We start from the raw sequence: 21,531 nt of genomic DNA on the forward strand, positions 1-21,531 counted from the left end.
GATATCTAGACTTTACCTATAGAATATTAATAGTACCTTTATCTTGCATATTGTTCGAGCAATACTTGTACGCTTCATAGGGGAAACTAATCAAAAGCGGTCGAGAAAACCATACAATTAAACCGACTTCTTCAATAACTCTTGTACACATGGTCAGGTGAAGCCGTAGATGTGGCTCTGCCTAAAATTTTCTTAATAATAATAACATAATACTTACATGGCATGCAACAATTCATCAAAATAGATTCAATTATTATCCACAGACAATATATGGTCCATAACTTAGGTCAAAACAAGCGTCTTTGTGATACTTGGTGTGATGCCAATCCTTCGTTATCAGAATCAGGTATCTTACTTATAATTATCATTTGGCCAAATTATTTCAACAGGGAAACACTGTTCTAGGGGAATTAAGACACGTGAACTAGTAAGTATGTTCTTATATTTTTCTACCCTTATTTGTAGCCATATTAAGGAGGATAGAAAGTACTGACCTCGTTGTAAGAGCACAAAGAATAAAATGGATGTATTACCCCTTACCTCCAAAGCAAAAAAAAAACAACTCCAAGTTAAAGTTTCCCCATAGGTACTTAAGGTACATCATGGTTCTTTTCATATAAAGTTAAACTCCACCTTCATAATATTACCTATCCCTCATAGGGGTGCCAAATTAACCATCAAAAATTTTCCAATGGTCTTTGAATTCCAAAGAGAAGCTAGATCACCAAAATTGGGCCTAGTAAGAAAAATAATACTTTCGCTCTAAAAAATGACTCACTTTCACAATTGACTCTGTAGAAATTATAATCAATTATGACACATTTTGTCTTCGCTTTCCTTTTAAATGGAGTAATTCTCCGGACTAAGAAACCACTGTACCAAAAAATATGAGTAATACCGAAGAGCAAACGTTAACGACACCTTAATAAAATATTTGTACATAAAAAGTCAGTGACTGTCAGAGACAGCAAAACCCAATCGCATATAATAAGTTGAACATAAGATAATGAAGAGTAGTCAAAATTCAGTTTCCCCTAATTTTTTTCACAGTTTAAATTTCTCAAAACCAACATTTATTTGAAGATGAAACAGCCAAGAAAAAAACTTTCCAAAGATCATAGAATAAAGTAATTACAAATGTCATTTATAATAACAATAAAACAAAACCAACAGACAACTACTACAAAAGCACCAAAAGGAAAAACCAAATGAAACAGCAACAAACTACAGAATTCAGGAAAATTGAAGATCAACTTGACAAAATATCATCTAAGAATAGACGACATTTAGTAGAATTGGAATTATCCCTAATATCGGCTTTAAAAACTCCAGTAATTGAATTCATCGATATACTTTATGAAGAATTATTATTTTATAAAATTGAACGTTCCAAAGTTAAGAAAAATTTGGAATCAGTGGATAATTTATTAGAGGAATTGAACATTTTGGGAGAAAAATTTGACTACCTCGAGATATTTGAAAAAAGAAAAATATAAGTCTTGATGATATTAAGACATTAAATTTAAAGATTGAGAGAATTTTTCAAAAGGGACGTGGATTCTTTAATTTGTTAGTGCAAGAATATAAAAGCTATGGAATTTTAATTTTGGATAATCAAGAAAATTTCAAAGAAATGTTTTATTTCTTTAATTCCTTTCAATTAGTTAATATGCAAATAATTAAGGATGCCATTAACTTTGGGCAGAAGCGGAAAAATTATTTCCCCTTACATATGATATAAACGTGAAACTGTTCTCGAAGAAATGTGCAAAATGGTTAGTCAATGTGTTGAAAGATTCGCTGGGTTTTATGGAATACATGGTGAACAATATTAGATTGTCGAGGATAACGCCTGCCTGTCAAAGATTCATGTTCGAAATTGACCCAACAACTCTTACTGACAGAAACGATTTTTTTGAAGACTTGCGTTTAAGAAAACAAAGGCTAAACATACGTAATATTCGTTGGAAGACAAACAATTTATAAAACCAAAAACATAGATCACAGACTATATTATATATTCTTCTAAATCAATAATTTTTTTTCTGCTTTTATTGGTCCCTTCTGCTTAAACTATATCATATAATATATCATAATGATAAATAAAGAAAGCAGATTATTCAAATTCATATTCTTTAGAGCAATGGAATGAACTCATTCACAAAAGACTAAAGAAAATAAAATAAAATAATAATAAAAGGGCATGAGAAGACTAAGAGACGTATCAAGCAACCGGTAACCATAACTAGTTCAACCTTAATGAAAAGATTAAACGCTATGGAAGTGCAAGGGCTGCGACACATCTAACTAGGATTCAACGAAATATCCATCAGTCCACAGAATTAAAAATAAAATCAGTCAATAATCAAAAGAAGGAAGCAAAATACAGGAGAATTTGAAAAAGAAAGCAAGTTTCTAATTAAATCTCCATTAAAGAAACTTCCAATTCCCCCTATTCAAACAAATACCTAAACCACAAGGAAATCACTAGGAAAAACATCCAATCTCCTATTAGAAAATACCTACAAGAATTGAAAGACAAAGATAATAATTATAATGGGGATTAAGCAAGCTTAAATCTATTACAGAATTCTGATGAAGGAAAACGAACCATTATAATTATCAATCCATATCATCCCACCCTCGCCAAACCGAAGTTGACGGTATAATCCAAAAATTGGAAACCAAATCTAACTCCCTCATTACTCAAATAAGAACAATGAACACAAAATCCCATCAATAGGAACAGTATACCTGCAAGACTAAGAAAAAAAATTGGAAAGTCCCGTATTTATTTTCCGAATCTTGAAAACAACCAAATAAAATTCTTAAAACCCAAACTGACCCTAACTCAATAAGATGATAAATCGTATCCCCCTAGTCTCTCCTCATTTCCTTCATGACAAGTTCTCCCCCGAAGAAGAGAAGTTACCATGAAGAAATTTGTAATTAATTCCAAAAAATCCGTATTGTAACAAATAATAAAGGTAATGAGCCTCATTGAGGTCATTTCAGTTGTTACACTGAAAAGAACAGATACTACACTTGATCTAAGCCAAAAGGCAAAGAGATTCGTGGGGATTTAAGAAAAAACATTTCAAGAAAAATAGTACACAAAGTAAGAGAGGAGAAAACAAAAAGTGAGTGGCAAAATAAATGTACCACCATCTCTTTCCTTTTATACTTTTTTTTTTTGGCTTCTAGACAAACTTCTTTCTTTTTTTCACTTTCCCCGTTTCGTTTTTTTTTTATTCCTGACGCCGGGTAACAGCCCCCTATTTGAATAATCTTTTATTCTGTGGTGTGCGAATGTACGGATGGCCAAGAAAAGAAAAGAGAAACTCGATTTTTATGGCAGTGAATTCTTTTCCGGTAAAATAAATAATGAACTGTTACATACTGCTAATTCAACATGATGGAAGAATATATTATATTATATTATAAACGATATGACATACACTGTATGTAGCATATTACAGCTTATGAATTTTGTTGTGATTCCTGTAGTTGCAACTGTATCTGCTTCTGCCTGAATTCTTTATATTTTTCATCTTTCTTGGATTCCACACGATTCAAGAAATCTTGCTTGGCTAAATACCCATCTTTATTATAAAGTTGTAACTCGTCATTAATGCCTTCTTTATCAACGTAAGTGGCCCAATCTAGCTTGGACTTCTCTAAAGTTGTCAATTTAGGCTTTATTGCGCCAGATATAATCTGTTCTAGGATCGGTTGTCTCTTTAATGGCCTCCGCAGATTTAAGTTCTCCATTCGGCCATGTCCATCTTTGGAGTCAGCCTCTTTCGAACCTACATTTAGGTTTGGTTCCTTGCCCTCAGTCGTTTTCATTTCATCTTGGAACTGTACAGCATTTAAATATTCTCGCCCTTCTGCACTCGATCTGGAAACATATTTTTTTTCATGGATCAGTTCCCCTGCAAACTTATAACTTCTCTCAATTAAAATATTTTCACTACCATCATCGAAAGAAGAAACGTCTTGTTCATCCCCTTGAGTGCTTGTCGCCAGTACTGAACCATTATTTTTTCCCTGAACAGCATGCCTCTTCGAAAGTCGTTTGTTACTTGTTTGTTTTAATTCTTCCCAAATATCATTGATGGAGCTGGGTACACTTGTGACTTCTAACTGCTCGTATTTCCGCTTCCTATTTAATTCTTCTTCCAACTGTCTTGCTTTCCTTGTTTTGATTAAACCACCAGTCTCACTCTCGATTTTAGAGTAATCATTTTTGCCAGATCGCGTTTTCCCTTCTTTCTGTTCTTCTTCATCATCGTCACTGAGATTAGTTTCAGCATCATCATCATCGTCATCATCATCATCAGCATCACCTAGGGTAACCTTCACTTTATCAGGATCAAAGTCTTCGTCTTCCTCTTCATTGTATTCATCTTCTAAATCATTACTATTATGTACATCTACCGATTCCCCCTCTTTCATCATCTCAGTGCTCGTTCTCTCATCAGCACCATCTCCAACCTCTTCTGGAGATGCATTAACTCTCTGTGACTCATCTATCATAGGGATAACTATATAACAATGTGAATATATATCTCTGCTATTAGAGCTTTGTTTCCAGTATTATGAACTTCTTTCTCGTAACGTGGGTAGAAGAAGCTGATAAGCTTACATTGCATATTTATTTGACATTTTCCACACTACGTAAGCAGGTACATACAAACTGAAAACAATCTTTAACTTCTCGCGGCGGTGCGTCAGTACCACCACTATTGGCTACGTAACAAGTTCTAGAAGGAAATAATTGAATCACTTATAATCACACTCATTGAAGGACAATACCTGACATAAGTACAGTGATCATAATTGATAATGTCCCCTACGAAAATTCCATTAATATATCATCAAAGGTAGAAAGAGAAAGAGCTCGAAGAAGGAAAGAGAACATGGAACAATCAAGGCATATCTCACCTGAAAATAGAAAGTCATCGTCAAACGTCAATGAATTGGAAGAAGTTGAAATGAGAATGTTATGTCTTGATTCTCAAATCGGATTGATCGTTGGATATAGAGGTGAAATTATTCATACAATTAAAAGAGACAGTTCTACACAAATTACCATATCTACTAGAAAAATGCACGTTAATGAAAGAGTAATTTCAATTAAAGGGATCACTGAAAATATAGCTAAAGCTTTTGGTTTGATTGCTAAAAGTATTATAAATAATAATACTAAGAATAAAAAATTAGGTGATTCTACCATCACAGATGTTCATCTCTTAGTACCTTATTTTGTTATGGCAAGGATTAGTGGGGAAGGTAGGTATACCATGGATGAAATCATTGAATTAAGCGCTGCTGACTTGAGGCAAACTAAAGAACCTTTGCCTGATTCCACAGATATGTTATTCACTGTTAGTGGTGTTGCAGATTCCATCCATATTGCAACTTTCTATATAGGACAAGAATATTTGCATACTTTCAATTCTATGAAACGGGAAGAAGCTGAAGAAGTTCCATACGAACCTATAGAAGGTAGACGTATATTAGGCCCTGATACCTCTTTACTATATGGGGAATATTGTAAAGATACAAGAAATACATTACCTTTGCAACCTGTTACAGAAATATCAATACCAAGGGATGATTTCTTAATAGCCGATTATCAAGTCGATGATGTTTATACAGCAAGTCCAATGGAAGATGAGGGAACAAATAGAAAAAGGCGTCGCATTGAGGCACAATCAAGAGAGCTTATTACGCGATCCAGATACGATTCATTTTCAAGTAGGAAAGGAGAAAAAGACGATCCACTTGCTTCTGAATACCCAGCAATCCCTAATGTTCGTATAACAAAATCTGTCAGATTAAACTCTTCCTCTACTTCTTTATCAGAAGAAAATGAATTGTTGGTCCATGTACGTAAAACAGCTTATATTAAAGAAGAATACGTAGGATGTATAATAGGGAAAGGTGGCCAAAATATCAAGACATTGAGGAATGCAACCTTATGTGATATTGAGGTTTCTGACCCAATTGAAGGAAGAGAGATAAGAAGAGTAATTGTTAAAGGTTGTCCATTGGCTGTGGAAGCAGCTTTACTTCTAATAGGGAACAGCATTGAATCATGGAAAATATTGTCGTCTTCCCGCTCTAATTCCAAACATACTTCTCCAGCATTACCGATGTCCCCTCCTTCATTTCAGTAGCATTTCTCTCTTATTCAGAATATTATTTAATGATAACGACGTTAATACTAACTTTAGATAAAAACAAAATATGAATTTGTAACATTTTAAAAAAGAAACTCTTATGTAAAACCAACGAACTAATCGCTTTCCTTTAAAGACTACTGTTCCTAATTTACATATTCGATATCTCTTTCCCTTCTTTATCATTATGTGGCCTGTACAAATTTCCACGACGTTATAAACGAACCCTTACTTGGGAGAGATCGGTCGCCGTACGTAGAATTCACAGTTTTAACGTAAGGTAGTGTTCGAGAAATATAGACTAGAGATTACTTAATTGATTTAGTTAAAAGGAAGGAAAAAGGAAAAGATGGGAATGGTTGATTCCTTACCACTCGAGATTTGGTCTCAAATAGTATCTGACATATCGTTAAAGGATTTATTTAAATTGAGAAGAGTAAATAAAATTTTAAATGAAAAACTCTCTTCAAATACTATTTGGAAGGCCAAATCTTACGAATATTGGTTAAGACATCAAAATAATGATGTAATAACCGAATATAAAAGATGTAAAATGTTACCGAAAGTACCTACCAAGGGACAAGAATCAATTCCAGAAAATAAAAGGATTTGGTTTGATTATTTTCAAAAAAGGTTTCAGATGGATTTAAAGTTTATTAGGGAATTGAATAACTTCGTCGATCAAGAGTTCGAAAAAGATATAATGGAGGATAGGCAAAAGGTTTACTGGAATGCGTATTTTGATCTGATTAGATCGTACCCTCGTGCTTTCTTGATCCCCTTGTTACATCGGCTTATTTTAAAATCTCCTGTTTCGTTTACGGGATATGATAAAGATGCTGACTCTGAGAAATTAAGATACGATGCCAAGTATCATGCAATTAAAATCTTAAGAAGTCTGCGACATAGTCAATGCTATAATGCATTGGTTGGTGTCGATGATAATTTGGAACCTCGTAAGTTTCTCACCTTGAGAGATGACGAATTGATGGAATCATTTCTTTTAAAGTGGAATGCTATGGATAATTCATTCGATACTTTAGTTAAATTCAGACCTAAATTTTACAATGACATCAACAATCAAATTAAACAAAAATTTAATGGATATCTAAAAGATTTTAAAAAGTTAGATACATTCAAGAAGATTGAAATCATAACGCAAGTAGTTATTGATAATCTTCATTGGGATAAAGAAGCACATATTAATAACCAAGGACGATTTGATGAGGCAGAAACAAAAGTAGAATCATTCATGCTGTTAAGAGTGTATGCGAAAGAAATTGAACCTTCCGCTTCGCTTTTCTTTAGTATTGTTCAAAAAATTGCCAGATTGTTTGATATTCAAGCAAAAATGACATTAACAGCGTTGCTTTGTCTAGATGAAAAAGATCCTGATAATTACTACTATGTATTTTTCAACCTGGAGGATATATATAAAGGAAGTTGCACAATCAGAGATAAACGTTGGCTAAGTAGAAGCTTAGGTGCTTCAGAGAGGGAGCTATTTACTCGTAGTCTGTTACCGTTAAGGTTACCACAATTTTTAACTGCATATTATGAAATTTGTGGAGGTGATAAAGATTCTATATACTTAGATAGACTCCATGATAACACGAGGAAGACCAAGGAACAACGTCTTGCGAGAATTAAGAAATTATTTCCTTATAGTCGTGAATATTTCTCGCCTCATATTCTAAAGTATTTCCTTACATTTGGAGAATGTCTAGTAGCCAAAAGAATGACTTCGATGAGTAGATCCACTCAAGAAAAATGGAATCAATTTATTGAACAAACACAAGTGCACTTTCCGGCGAATTTTTATTTCATTGAACCAGAAAGGAGGCATACACCAGGTCCATACGGGGCATGGCTAGGTATAAGAAACCATATGTACTTGAATTTCCTTGAAGATATAGGTAAATTTGTAATTTTGAAACCACATGGTGAAAGTCATGAGCGAATATTTTGTATTATGGGTATGAAAAGGGGTCAAGGGAGCCCAATGTGTACGTTAGTGGATGAATTTGGAGAAGTTTATGCAGATTCGAGAGATGCGATCAAGATTTACAATGGTGACTCTAAAACAATTGAAGAGTTTTTAAATGTTGATCCATATACTGATTTGGGGTTACTTTTCCAAAATTATAATCCCGAATTGAAAAAAATGGAACTTAATGCAAGAATTAGGAATTATTGCGCGGTTCATCAACCTCACAATCCCTTTATTCCAAAGGAAGCATGGGAAGCCATGGGATTTACCTATGAGCATACAATGTCCTCATGAACATACTTCTTATTTAGTAATGAAATATAGACATGTTAAGTACAAAAAAATAACTAAAATAAAAAGTAAACTGCTTGTATACTTAATTATTTTCATTTGTAATGGATGGACAATTCATAAAAGAGAGAAATATGCCTAAAGTTATTGTTCATTAAATCTTTTTCACTTCCGCAAGTACAAAAGTGGACGGCGGCGGCTAACTTGCGAAATCGGAAAAAAAAATCTGCGATGAGCTTTACATATGTGAAAGATATGGAAACTAGAAAAGGCTATAATGAAAAATTTTACTCTGTAGACTATAAGAAGAGAGATTTGTGACAGACAAACACATCAAAGAGGACACTGTAAAATTAAGATAAACCATCATGAGATTATTGGTGAGCTGTGTAGATAGTGGTTCAATAAAGGAAATTGTTTGTAACCAAGGTACAGACACATCAATTCAAACCTCTATACAACCTTTCCATATATCGACTAATTTGTCTCAAGGTTCATCTAATGCAATCGACCAAATTGCTCAGGTAACTACTAAAACTCTACTACTTGCAAGATGCAATGGGGCTATTGAATTAGTTCAAACCGTGGGGAAAACAATGAACTTAGAAAATGATATCTCTTTTGAAACAAACGATTACGAAATACTAGATAAAATTGAGGGACTTACTGATGATTCCAAATTGGCACCATTGTATGAAAAATCTAAAAAAAGAACTAAACTGAGAGATGGTACCATTTCTCTTTCTTTGGTCAAAAAGTATAAAAAAATTGTCACATATATCTCAGCTACCAAGTCTGGTATGGTTCATATTATAGATATTGAAAATAATAGAAAGTTAGTGCTGAAAAATACGTTCCAATTGAAAGCACCTTTGGACTTTCTCCAATTGTACGATTTCTATGAAGTCGAGAAACCTCAAGAGAAATACGTATTTGCATATGGTGGTGAGGAGAACTTGATTAAATTAGTTGAGATAAATTCTAATTTTACTGAAATTAAACAAATATGGGAAGCCAAGAATGTTAAAAATGATACATTGGATTTGAGGGTACCAGTATGGCCAATCGGGGTGAAGTTCTTGAGACCTTTTGAAAAGGAAGGCTCTGATTTTAAGAATCAACTTAACTATCAATTCTTGGCCGTCACTCATTGGTCACATTTAGGGAAATATAGAACAGTTCATGGACGTAAACCAATGGAATATATTGACCTATTACCAGATCGTGAACCATTGACATCTTTTATATTATCTGGTAATGATTTGTCACGTCTTGGAAATTTGCAAAGTAGCGATTTTGCTGATGCTAAGTTCTTCATCAGCGATACCAAGAAAAATGTTTTCCAATTCAATTCTACTGGTCGTCTATTAAAGAAATTCGGGAAGGGGGAAATAACAGGTGCATCTTCATATATAAACGTTTATGGTAATAAGTACTTACTACAAGGTGGCCTTGACAGATATGTTCGTGTATTCGATCTACAACATGGAAACTCATTGAGCAAAGTCTATCTTGGCGGTAAAATAAATTTCATCACGGTATTAGATACGGATGAAGTAGTAGTTCCAGTAAAAGAGGATGCAAAATCAAAGAAGGCTAAGAAAAGGAAAATGCTTGAAGAGGAAACAGAGCAAGACGCTGATAAATTATGGGATCAATTGGATACCTCCAGTAAAAAAAGCAAGGTTTAGACCTGCAGCTACATACTTTGTATAATATTATGACTTATTAATATCACTTATCTTTCCTTTTAGATTCTCATTTTGATAATCTAAGATTTCTCCAAGTTCTTCGTAATTATTTGATCCTATCTTAATCATAAATAGGGGTAAATTCAGGTTATACGACAAGCAAATGTGTAGATACTAAATTATATATATGCTTCTCTCATCAATCAATGACTTGGGTCAGTAAATCGTCAATGACACCGACTGCCAATTAACAATTATCTGGCGCGACTTGACGTTATTGTTATTTATAAATTTGTGCGGAACAATGTCATATATAACATCAATTACAAGACTAAAGAGGTGTACAACGAGAAGAAAGGTACAGTATACAATCGAGATAAACTAAGAAATCTAACGGAAAAACAAAACGCCAATTGTATTGAGAAAAAGAACAGCTGATGGCAACAAGCAGATTTTATGACATACCAGGAACACATCGACTCAGTGACCCGTCAAATGAAAACTCATCGCTGATATCATCAAGCCGCCCAAATAAGTCGTATTATAACTACCAAGCAACTCCTAAAGGCCAGAAGAAATCGTCCAAGTACGATCCAGAAAACCCACATAAACATAAATTAGGAACCTATGATGGTGTCTTTATCCCAACATCCTTAAATGTCCTTTCAATTCTTATGTTTTTAAGATTCGGTTTCATACTGGGTCAATTAGGGTTATTGTGCACATTGGGTCTCTTACTTCTAAGTTACTTCATAAATCTATTGACCACTTTAAGTATCTCTGCCATTTCTACGAATGGTACTGTGCGTGGTGGAGGTGCTTATTATATGATATCAAGGTGTTTGGGTCCAGAATTTGGTGGATCCATAGGCGTTGTATTCTTTTTAGGGCAGGTCCTTAACAGTGGTATGAATGCACTTGGTCTTGTGGAACCACTATTATATAATTTGGGAAAACCCTCAGCAGATTCCATATCATCAGCAGCATTATTTGCGTTACTGCCGAGAGGATATTGGTATGAATTAACTTATGCTAGTGTAATTCTATGCACGTGTCTTATCATCGCATTGGTCGGATCTCAAACGGTATCAAGAGCAGGAAATATTTTATTTTTCGTCCTAGTATCATCAATTGTCTCTATCCCATTATCAGTGCTCTTCCAAAAGCCTTTTGAAAACGGTAAAATTATATATTCAGGCATATCATGGGAAACTTTCCAAAATAACCTTTTTCCTCATTTTACAAAAGGTGCTGCTGGTTCCATATTAAAGAAGAAGGAAACCTTTAATAATCTATTTGGTGTGTTCTTCCCTGCAACAGCAGGTATATTTGCTGGTGCTGGTATGTCAAGTGAACTACGTAAACCGTCAAAATCTATCCCCAAAGGTACTTTATGGGGGCTTCTTTTCACTTTTTCGTGCTATACAGTTGTTGTTATATCCATGAGTTGTACTATCCCAAGAAAAACTTTATATAATGATGTTCAAGTTATTCAATCTGTAAGCGCTGTCCAATGGATTATTTTCCTCGGTGAAATGGCGACATCTTTATTTTCTATTATTGTTGGTATGTTAGGTGCAGCATATGTCTTAGAAGCAATTTCTAAGGATTGCATATTTCCAGGATTATCGGTATTTAACAGAAATCCAATATACACATTAATCTTTACTTGGCTATTGACACAAATCTGTCTATTCTCAGATGTCAATAAGATTGCTACCTTCATTACTTTAACCTTTTTAATGACTTTTATTGTCATGAATATGGCATGCTTTCTACTAGAGATTTCTGCAGCACCAAATTTCAGACCGTCTTTCAATTACTTTAATAGATATACTGCGTTTGTTGGTGCAATATCCTCCATCCTGGCAATGATTATTGTGGACGGAGTCACAGCATCGGCCCTCATGTTGGGAATGGTTATACTATTCCTATTAATACATTATGTTTCTCCACCGAAGCCATGGGGTGACGTCTCACAAAGTTTAATTTATCACCAAGTAAGAAAATACCTTTTAAGATTACGCCAAGATAATATTAAATATTGGAGACCGCAAATACTATTATTCGTAGATAATCCTAGAACGAGTTGGAATTTGATACGATTTTGTAATCATCTAAAAAAAGGTGGATTGTATATCTTAGGTCATGTGACAGTCACAGACAAATTTCAAGACCAAATAAATGAAATGAAAATCCAACAACGAGCTTGGGTGAAAATTAGAGATATGTTGGGAATTAAAGCATTCGTTCAAATTGGAATGGGTCCAACGTTACCATGGGGTGTAAGAAATGTGTTTATTGGGGCAGGTTTGGGTGGGATGAAACCTAACATTACCGTACTGGGATTTTTCGACTTGAAATCTTATCATCGTAGGCAGGCTAGCGATGGTGGAACCACTGACACTACTAATCACAATAATTTCACAACCAATAATGCTAATAATGCTGAAATACTTCACGCAACTAGAAATACACAGACAAACGATATAAATATTGAGATACCATCACTACCCCCACTCCTTCCAACGGACGAATGTAAGAACGAAGAGAAGATTAAAGTTCAACAATGGGTAGAAATAATAGAAGATCTTTCCATATTACAGTCGAACATAGCTATAGCACATGGGTTCGGAGACTTAATTCTACCAACTAAAGATTCACATTGTTCTAAGAAAAGGATTATTGATTTGTATCCGATACAGATGTGTGGTGTCATTAATACATCAGAACATCCATCAATGGCAAGCTCAAATTTTGATACCTATACTTTGATTTTACAACTGGGTGCAATACTAGTTACTGTTCCCGAATGGAAGGACACTCATACTTTACGTGTTATATTATTTGTAGAAAAGGAACTAGATAGAGGACCAGAAATTGACAGAATGACTAAATTACTAGGCGTTTTAAGAATAGAAGCTGAAGTCCTAGTGGTATCATTGGATCAGTTTAGAGTATACAACACTATTGTAAAAGGTGATACTATCACATTTGATTATGTTAATTCTGTTCTTGGGGACAATGCTTGGTGGATGGACTTAACTGAGGCAAGGGCCACGTCAAGACCAAAACGTAGGTTTTCCTTGCAGAACGACCTGCAGTTTTCAAAGGATGTGTCGAAAAAAGAGAAATATAAAGTATCAAAGTTGCAAAGATTAGGGGTTGTAATGTCCATGACTTCAAGTATGCCTGCAGGTAATATTCTAACGCCCTCAATTAGTGATGAATCTGATGTTGAAACAGATATTTCTTTCGAAAGGGATAGAAGCGATTTTTTAAAGGGTTCCCCCGATGAAGCAAATACTAAATCCACTCTTACAGAAGATAAACCAAAATCTAAAGTGAAAACGGTTGGGAACAAACCTGTCTTCTCTAGTGACACTTTACCGAAAACAAAAGTGCTTGAAGAAGGTAATGGAGATAAGCCTACCTTAGTACCTATTTCCGAAGATTCGATGAATAGTACGGTGAATGATTCTAAGTCAAGAAGACCAATTCTCCCTGATCTATCACCATGTTGTTCAAGAGAGAGTTTACTGACAGCAATGGCAAATTTATCATTTAATGACTTACCCAGTAGACCGCAACATTTGATTTTAAATGACATGATGACGCAGTTATCTGGTGGCTCTGATCTTATATTTTCAACTCTACCGATTCCGGCCTTAGGGACACATACAGATCCAGAAGCAAGCCTTCAATACATTGAAGACTTGGATTTATGGTTAGAAGGATTGCCCCCTACAATGTTAATAAACTCGCAGACAATGACTGTGACAACTGCATTATAATTCACTTTTTATATGATGTATATTTCTATTTTTTACATGCTCGATATTTTGTTAACTTTCATAAATTCTTTTTATGTACGCATATTAAAAGTTTGGGTCTACTTAAAGTTCAGGTTCTACATAGTCCTTGACCTTACGGAATGCAAACATAGTATAGAAATACGAGGCTGCTTCTTTTTCATCACCTTCTACACCAAACCTTCCATCTGATCTTTGGAGGCCTTCTCTCATCTTCGGCGAGAATTTATCTATCCAGTTTGGGATTTCTTGAACGAAAAATTTATTGAAAGGCATTTGTAACTCCAATTCCATACCATATTCATCCGCCAAACTTCTTAAAGTTTCAAATGGGACTACATACTCAGGGACATTATCAATTGCATCTTCTAGCCAGTATGTATACATTTGGCCATAGGGTGATGGAAATTCATTATCATTCTTTTGGTACTCATTATTTTCAAAGGTAACTTTATATATCGAGTTGCCCCATGATGGCTTCTCGACATCTTTGCTAATTTTATTCAGCTTGTAACGAATGAATTCGGAATCAGGAATAGTACCGAAAAAGTAACCACCAACTTTTAAAGACTTGGAGATATTTATCAGAGTTCTTCTCGCCTTCTCTTCTGTTTCAAATGCATAATGAAGACAAAATTGCGTGGATACAACATCACAAGGAAATCTACATTCGGGAAACGGTTCAACAGCTGGGCCTAGGGATTCACCGAAGCAATCACCGGTAATTAAAATGACTTGAAATGCTAGATTCCTCATTGCCCTGTATCTTCTATGGGCTTCTTGAATGGATGCATTGGAGATATCTATCCCAATAAATTGAGATATTCCTGCATTCCCGTACTTCCTCAAATCACCACCTTTACCACAACCTAATTCAACAACAACATCACCACGTTTTGTGTACTTGTCAATGAGCATATACTTTATAGCATTATTGAAATTACGTAACTTGATAATTGGAGAAAGGTATCTTTTTGACTTGTTCGCGATAACAGTTCTTTCGTTATAATGTTCTCTCACAATTTGATCAACATTTATAGTTCTATTCGCAGTCATTTCAATATCATGTTGCTTGAGTTGTTCCTCTCGTAACTTCTGAACCCTTAATTTTTTATTTCTCTCTTCTTGATCGAACCGTTGATGCTTTCTTTTTTGAATACCATGTGTTGATTTTTCAGAGGGGTCATCTGTCGAACTATTCGTTTCATCTAATCTTGCACTACCATTTCCATCTGTTGGTTTTGTTGGTTCTGGTTGATCAGCTTTATCGTCGAAATGGCCATATTGCTTATCGTAGTCCTCTTGGGACATCCAAATAGGTTTCTCAGGTTTCGATGCCATATTCACTGATGCGATAAATTCTGTAAAGTGTTTGCTTCAATTGAGGGGCGGTCTACCTCCCTTATGTTGGGGTCTATTTCAGCTCTTTTTCTATTCCTACTTGTCCTGGTGATAATATCCATAAGAGTGAAAAATGTTTAAAAAATATCTATATAGTTGAAAAATTCTTGATTAAAGATAAATATCATTCTCGACACATCTAAAAGTCCATCGCAAACAAAAGAACAATCAAGAACAGTGATTAGAAAATAGAAAGATAACCAGGAAAATGGATTCTGTAAGTTTAAAAGATTCAACTTCAACTCCTTCCAACACGAAGGATGCAGTAGACAAACAACGGCTTTTACAAGAAAGACGAGCTAAATTAGCCAAATGGAAACAAAAGAAAATCGAACAAGATTTACAAAAGAAATCAAATAATGTTACTAACAATGATGCAAATATTAGAATTAGATCTGAACCTGTTAATGTAAGAGATAAAAATGATGAGGCTCTGCCGATAACAGCCGCAAAACGGATTATCGAAGATGTTGATACTATTCCGCCAAAAAAGGAATCTAAAAAACAGAAACAAGTAGAAAGGAAACGTAAAAAGAAGAAGCAGGGCCAAATTCCATTTACATTTTTTGGTGATCCAGTTGTTTACAACTTGACAGGAACCAAAGTGGATGAACAAATTACAACTCCACCTCAAATATTCAGACCAGGGACGAAAGAAATTCCTAGTATTGAGACAAGAAAAAATGAAGATGTCGCAATAGACCCGTTAGAACAATTTATGGACTCATTAAATGCAAATGTTGAACCACGGGTCATCATGAATAATAATGCCGGTGATGTTATGGATGAAGATGATGACCAAACAAAATTATCGGATGAGCAGGCAACCTTAGCGGATGATAAGAACCTCGAAGAGAATGCTAGATATGCCAAAATTACAAAAAGGAAAACAAAGAAATTTGTGTCAGAAATTCAATATAATGCAGCAGAATTGGAACCTTTCCAAAAGCAATTCTACGTCGAACCTGAAGAAATCAAGCAGATGTCATCCGCCGAAGTTGAGGAATTAAGGTTAAATTTAGACAATATAAAAGTAAAAGGTCATGACTGCCCTAAGCCTATTACAAAGTGGTCTCAATTAGGCCTGAATACCGACGTAATGGATTTAATCACGAAAGACTTTGGGTTTCGTTCCTTAACTCCAATACAATCTCAAGCGATCCCTGCAATCATGGATGGGCATGACGTTATTGGTATTTCAAAAACAGGGTCAGGAAAAACAATATCATATCTGCTGCCGTTAATAAGACATATAAAAGCGCAAAATCCACTGATGAAAAATGAAACAGGCCCTCTGGGATTGATTCTTGCTCCTACCAGAGAACTAGCCTTACAAATACATCAAGAAATTATAAAATTTATTTCGACTGATACAGCTATTACAAGTATATGTTGTACGGGTGGTTCAGAGTTGAAGCAACAAATAAATAGTCTTAAGAAAGGTGTACATATCGTAGTTGCAACACCAGGGAGACTTATCGACTTATTAACTTTAAATAATGGTCGTTTGATGAGTATAAAGAGAGTAACTTTCGTCATTATGGATGAAGCTGATAGATTATTTGATCTAGGATTCGAACCTCAAATCACACAAATTATGAAAACGATCAGGCCTGATAAACAATGTGTGCTTTTCAGTGCTACGTTCCCGAATAAACTACGTAATTTTGCTATGAGGATTTTAAGAGACCCATTAAGTATAACAATAAATTCACAAAGTTTAGTTAATGAAAGAGTTCAGCAAAGATTCCATATCTGTGCTAATGATGAAGAAAAGTTTGATGAACTGTTAGCAATGATCGAAGAGAATTCATCGGAGCCTATAGAAACCACAGATCTGGGAAAAGAAGAAGAAGAAGAACATACACCACAAGATAGGAAAACTATAATATTTGTTGCCAGTCAGCAAATTTGTGATTTCATTGGAACGAAACTTGAAAATGAAGGGTATCAGCCATTTTCTATCCATGCAGGCAAATCATACCAAGAAAGAGTTCAAAATTTAGAGAATTTTAAATCCACGAAAAATAGTATATTAGTGGCTACAGAAGTGCTGTCTCGTGGGCTTAACATAACTGAAGTTTCATTGGTGATAATTTTCAACGCAGTGAAAACATTTGCTCAGTATGTTCATACTACCGGTAGAACAGCTCGTGGTAACCATAGCGGTGTAGCTATATCATTAATATTACCAAATGAACTGAATGCAGCTTATATCATACGAAAGGCGATCCGTGACAATGAGTTAAATAGTCATGCTTCCGATCAGATAACCAAGTTGAATGAAATGGCCAAGGATTTCGAAAAGGGAATGAATTCCGGTAAATTTAGATTATCTAAAGGATTTGGTGGTAAAGGTTTAGACAATTTGGACAGTAAAAGAGAAGAGCAACATATTGAAGAGAAACGTAAATATGATACCACACCAGATCTTGGTACTAAAGGGGATAAGAGAAATAATGTGGATAAGAACTCTACCACTTCTGTATTTGTTGATAAAAGTACCGCGCTTGATTTAACGCAAGTGCCTAAATTGGACTATAAATTTTTACAGGATAAGACGTTAGACGGTTCATTAACTGTTAGCGCTAAGGTAAATGTCAATGATTTACCGCAACTTGTGAGATGGGAAGTGACCAAAAACACGACTTTACTGAAAGTTAAAAATGAGACTGGATGTAGTATTACAAATAAGGGTAGATATTATCCCCCGGGCCAAGATCCTCAGAATGAAAATGAAGAACCCAAGTTATATTTGTTGATTGAAGGGAGAAATGAAAAGGATGTTAGATTAGGTATAGAATTGTTAGAGGAAAAAGTTAAAGATGGTGTTAAGAAAGTTGAATATCAAGCAATTAAGAGTAATAAATATTAGAAATAATCTACTCTCATTTAAAATATTTAAAGTATAATGAAGAAATTATTATTCTATTAGAAAAAAGTTCATATGAATTTGTATATATTTATTATACAGATAATGTAGCGGGGAGAAAAAAATATATGAAAGATTAAGCTTAAGCATTAATGATACATTAAAACAATGAAGAATAATTAAGAGAAATGATAATAATAATATTAATAATAATAATAGAGGGGACAAAAATTTATCATATCGGGCGCAATATGGGGAATATACAATAGTTTTTATTTTAAGCAGTTATTTTTCTTTTCTTTTATTGGGATCTCTTTTTGAAATGGAAAGTATAATATACAAAAAAAATTGTTCGAATTAAGAATCAAGCATTGATGTTCATTTTTAGGAATTATTTCTATACGCATGTTGGTTTCAGGTTTTGTAATTCAGGAATTGGGATATCATTAACAACTAACGATTGAAATTGATTTAAGACTTCTTGTAGAACGGAGTATTTAACAGCAGTTCCTGTGGTTAATCTAGCTAATTGCCTAGAATCACGACAATAAAGAGAGAAACGTTTCACGATCTTCAAATATAAAACCATTCTTGCGTCAATGGTGTTTGAAGATGATGGAGGAGCGGATGAATCTGTTTCCTGTTGTTGCTGTTGCTGTTGCTGTTGTTGTTGTCCTTGATCTGAGGAATCATTTCCGATATCATCGAAAGCACCAGATGCGTTTGCTGCTTGCAAAGCTGGATGTGAATAATATTCCGTATTGGAATTTGCACTATTATTAGTATTGTTTTTGTTGTTGCCATTAGGGTTATTAGTATTATTATTATTATTGTTGATACTGTTTGTTATAGCAACGTTAAGTAAATAACCAGAGTTATTTGTGTTTGGTTCACTAGCTGGAGTTCTCAATGGAGTATTTTGACCAGTAGTTGGAATTGGTGTATTGTAACCTGTACTGGTTGTAGTTGATGATAAAGAAATGGTTGGTAAATTATTACCATTATCATTAGCATGATCTCTTTTGAATTGTGTCCATGTCACGGTTGCGTCTCTTAAGGCAGCCCAATCAGCATTAGCGATGAATCTTTGACCAATTTCATCAGATTTTTTAATTAAATCTATCCATCTTTGTAAAATTTCCAAATTATTTGCATCATCAATGGATCCCATTGATTTCAATAGGATTCTAAAGGCAACGATTGTTTTTGGAATATGATAATGTTCGTAACTTTTATCAATATATTCTAAAATGTTACGATCATGCCAAATGGTACATTTTGCCAAGATAATGTTAAAGAATGGTTCATCAATATTTTTAATATTATTATAAGTTTGAATTAAATTTTGTAAAGTCTTAAAACCTTCCAATTTATCATTTGAATAATTTTCGAAAAATATATCAAAGAAAGTATCATTTAATGATGATGAGATACCATGATTAACGTTTCTACCGTAATGTAAAGAAGATTTATACCAAATTTGATAAATGTGGTTAAAATTATGAGTTTGATTCCAAATATTTCTTAAAAAGGATTTCACATATGAAACTTGTAAATCAATCTTATATGGCATTTCATCATTTAAAGCCTTATCGAAGAAAGTTTGAGCTACGTTTAAATCTTTACATTCACCAATGAATGAAAGATGAGTTTCGATCAAATAGCCATATTTCATTTCAGTAGATTCTTCACATAATTTTTGGAAAAGTTTCAAAGCCATTTCATTCTCGTTAGCGGATAATGATGCTCTAATCATACCTACTGATAAATTTGGATGGAAATAATTAATCATGGATGATGATTTTTCGTATAATGATTGTATTTCCGGATATGAGACACCATTATCATATAATATTGGTAAAATGACACCCACGACTCTTGGGTTTAAGAAAATATTTGACGTATAAACGTTTGTTCCATTAATTGCAGATTTCCAAATTTCTACAGATTCTTGAAATAATAATAATTCTTTGAATGCTGTAATTAGATGCATTGCACCATATTCATTTAATTCTACTTTATTTGTTAATACATCTTGAGAGATTTCTCTTAATGATTTACAAAGGTAATTTGTCATTTCCTTATGGAACGATTGAGAATCATAATCTGGTTTCTTATTCATTCTAGTCAATTGATTTCTATTAGCTCTTAAACCGTTATGTAAAAGATGAACCAATTTAGAGACTCTATCAGAGTTTAATTCAGGGGTGTTAATTAAATCATGATATAACCCCATAGCTTTACCTATAGAATCCCAAAACAATGGATTTGCGTTAGAATTTGGATGTTCTGAACGATGTTTTATATTTTTACGTCTTGGAGTTTGTGACATGTATAATGTTTGTGAGACGCATTCTTCGAATGCAACGACTTTTTGGTACCATGGAGAATCTGGAGTGATTTGATTATTATTATTGTTATTATTATTGTTATTAATATTGTAATGATTATGGTGATAGTTATTTTGACTCTGACGAGTATTTGTACGAGATAATGTATTTGGCGTAGAGAAACCAGAGATTGGAGTTCCAGGAATTGAAACAGGAGTAGAAGATCCAGAATGATGGTTGATATTGTTGTTGTTGTTGTTGTTGTTATTGTTATTATTATTATTCATGAAATGATTCGGATGTTGTTGATGATTGGATGACATTGGTGCAGGCATAGACACATTCTGCTGATTTAGATGTTGTTGACTATTGTTATTGCTACGAGAGGAATAAGGACGAAACTTTTGTTTCTGATTTTGGTTATTACCATGTGAACGATTGAAATTTGGTTCTGATTGTTGTCTGGTAAATGCTGGGAAATGATTACCATTGTTTTTATTATTTTCATTGTTATTATGGCCTTGGTTATGATTTTGATTATTATTCATGTTATTATTCATGTTATGATTATACATTTCGTTATTGTCAACAACAACAGGAGTCATTGACATTGACATTGGAATTGGAATTGGTCCATTACCTGGGCTAGTAGATGCAGAGTTCAATTTCATACCTGAGTTAATATTTGGAGCTAAAGGATTTGGTATTTTTGATTTCATAATTTGAGATTGTTGAGCATATCTGAACATAATGAGGGGTTTATTTTTAGATTAATATATTAAAAAATAATAATAATATTATTATTATGATTAGTATTATTGATAAGAATTTTTATATTCGATTATTTTGGAAAATGATGCAAAAAATATGATTATTCTCTTTTTTTTTTCGTAGAGGGAAATGAGAATAAATAAATGTAGAATATTAGTATATCTAAAATGAATAGATTATATTAT

General features: G+C 33.8%; 8 protein-coding genes across 8 annotated transcripts; 5 read left to right on the top strand and 3 right to left on the bottom strand.

Annotated features, from left to right (window-relative positions):
• Positions 1 to 3,480: 3,480 nt before the first annotated feature.
• Positions 3,481 to 4,539, bottom strand: SWC5 (Swc5p; the record flags this gene model as incomplete). The annotated part of the gene is made up of 1 exon (XM_003670708.1): positions 3,481 to 4,539. The coding sequence occupies one exon, from the start codon at positions 4,537 to 4,539 to the stop codon at positions 3,481 to 3,483; it is 1,059 nt and encodes a 352-aa protein (XP_003670756.1).
• A 383-nt stretch (positions 4,540 to 4,922) lies between these two features.
• On the top strand, positions 4,923 to 6,185 carry NDAI0F01960 (KH domain-containing protein; the record flags this gene model as incomplete). Its single annotated transcript, XM_003670709.1, has 1 exon — positions 4,923 to 6,185. One exon carries the CDS (start codon positions 4,923 to 4,925, stop codon positions 6,183 to 6,185), a length of 1,263 nt encoding a protein of 420 aa, XP_003670757.1.
• A 352-nt stretch (positions 6,186 to 6,537) lies between these two features.
• Positions 6,538 to 8,472, top strand: MDM30 (SCF ubiquitin ligase complex subunit MDM30; the record flags this gene model as incomplete). The annotated part of the gene is made up of 1 exon (XM_003670710.1): positions 6,538 to 8,472. One exon carries the CDS (start codon positions 6,538 to 6,540, stop codon positions 8,470 to 8,472), a length of 1,935 nt encoding a protein of 644 aa, XP_003670758.1.
• Positions 8,473 to 8,837: 365 nt separating this feature from the next.
• NSA1 (ribosome biosynthesis protein NSA1) lies at positions 8,838 to 10,160 on the top strand (the record flags this gene model as incomplete). The annotated part of the gene is made up of 1 exon (XM_003670711.1): positions 8,838 to 10,160. The coding sequence occupies one exon, from the start codon at positions 8,838 to 8,840 to the stop codon at positions 10,158 to 10,160; it is 1,323 nt and encodes a 440-aa protein (XP_003670759.1).
• Positions 10,161 to 10,597: 437 nt separating this feature from the next.
• VHC1 (Vhc1p) lies at positions 10,598 to 13,954 on the top strand (the record flags this gene model as incomplete). The annotated part of the gene is made up of 1 exon (XM_003670712.1): positions 10,598 to 13,954. One exon carries the CDS (start codon positions 10,598 to 10,600, stop codon positions 13,952 to 13,954), a length of 3,357 nt encoding a protein of 1,118 aa, XP_003670760.1.
• Positions 13,955 to 14,056: 102 nt separating this feature from the next.
• ABD1 (mRNA (guanine-N7)-methyltransferase) lies at positions 14,057 to 15,313 on the bottom strand (the record flags this gene model as incomplete). Its single annotated transcript, XM_003670713.1, has 1 exon — positions 14,057 to 15,313. One exon carries the CDS (start codon positions 15,311 to 15,313, stop codon positions 14,057 to 14,059), a length of 1,257 nt encoding a protein of 418 aa, XP_003670761.1.
• A 268-nt stretch (positions 15,314 to 15,581) lies between these two features.
• PRP5 (DEAD-box RNA helicase PRP5) lies at positions 15,582 to 18,248 on the top strand (the record flags this gene model as incomplete). Its single annotated transcript, XM_003670714.1, has 1 exon — positions 15,582 to 18,248. The coding sequence occupies one exon, from the start codon at positions 15,582 to 15,584 to the stop codon at positions 18,246 to 18,248; it is 2,667 nt and encodes an 888-aa protein (XP_003670762.1).
• A 394-nt stretch (positions 18,249 to 18,642) lies between these two features.
• NDAI0F02020 (uncharacterized protein) lies at positions 18,643 to 21,324 on the bottom strand (the record flags this gene model as incomplete). The annotated part of the gene is made up of 1 exon (XM_003670715.1): positions 18,643 to 21,324. The coding sequence occupies one exon, from the start codon at positions 21,322 to 21,324 to the stop codon at positions 18,643 to 18,645; it is 2,682 nt and encodes an 893-aa protein (XP_003670763.1).
• Between the last annotated feature and the right edge of the window lie 207 nt (positions 21,325 to 21,531).

This window comes from Naumovozyma dairenensis, chromosome 6 (assembly GCF_000227115.2).
Source record: "Naumovozyma dairenensis CBS 421 chromosome 6, complete genome".
NCBI classification, from domain to species: Eukaryota; Fungi; Ascomycota; class Saccharomycetes; order Saccharomycetales; family Saccharomycetaceae; genus Naumovozyma; species Naumovozyma dairenensis.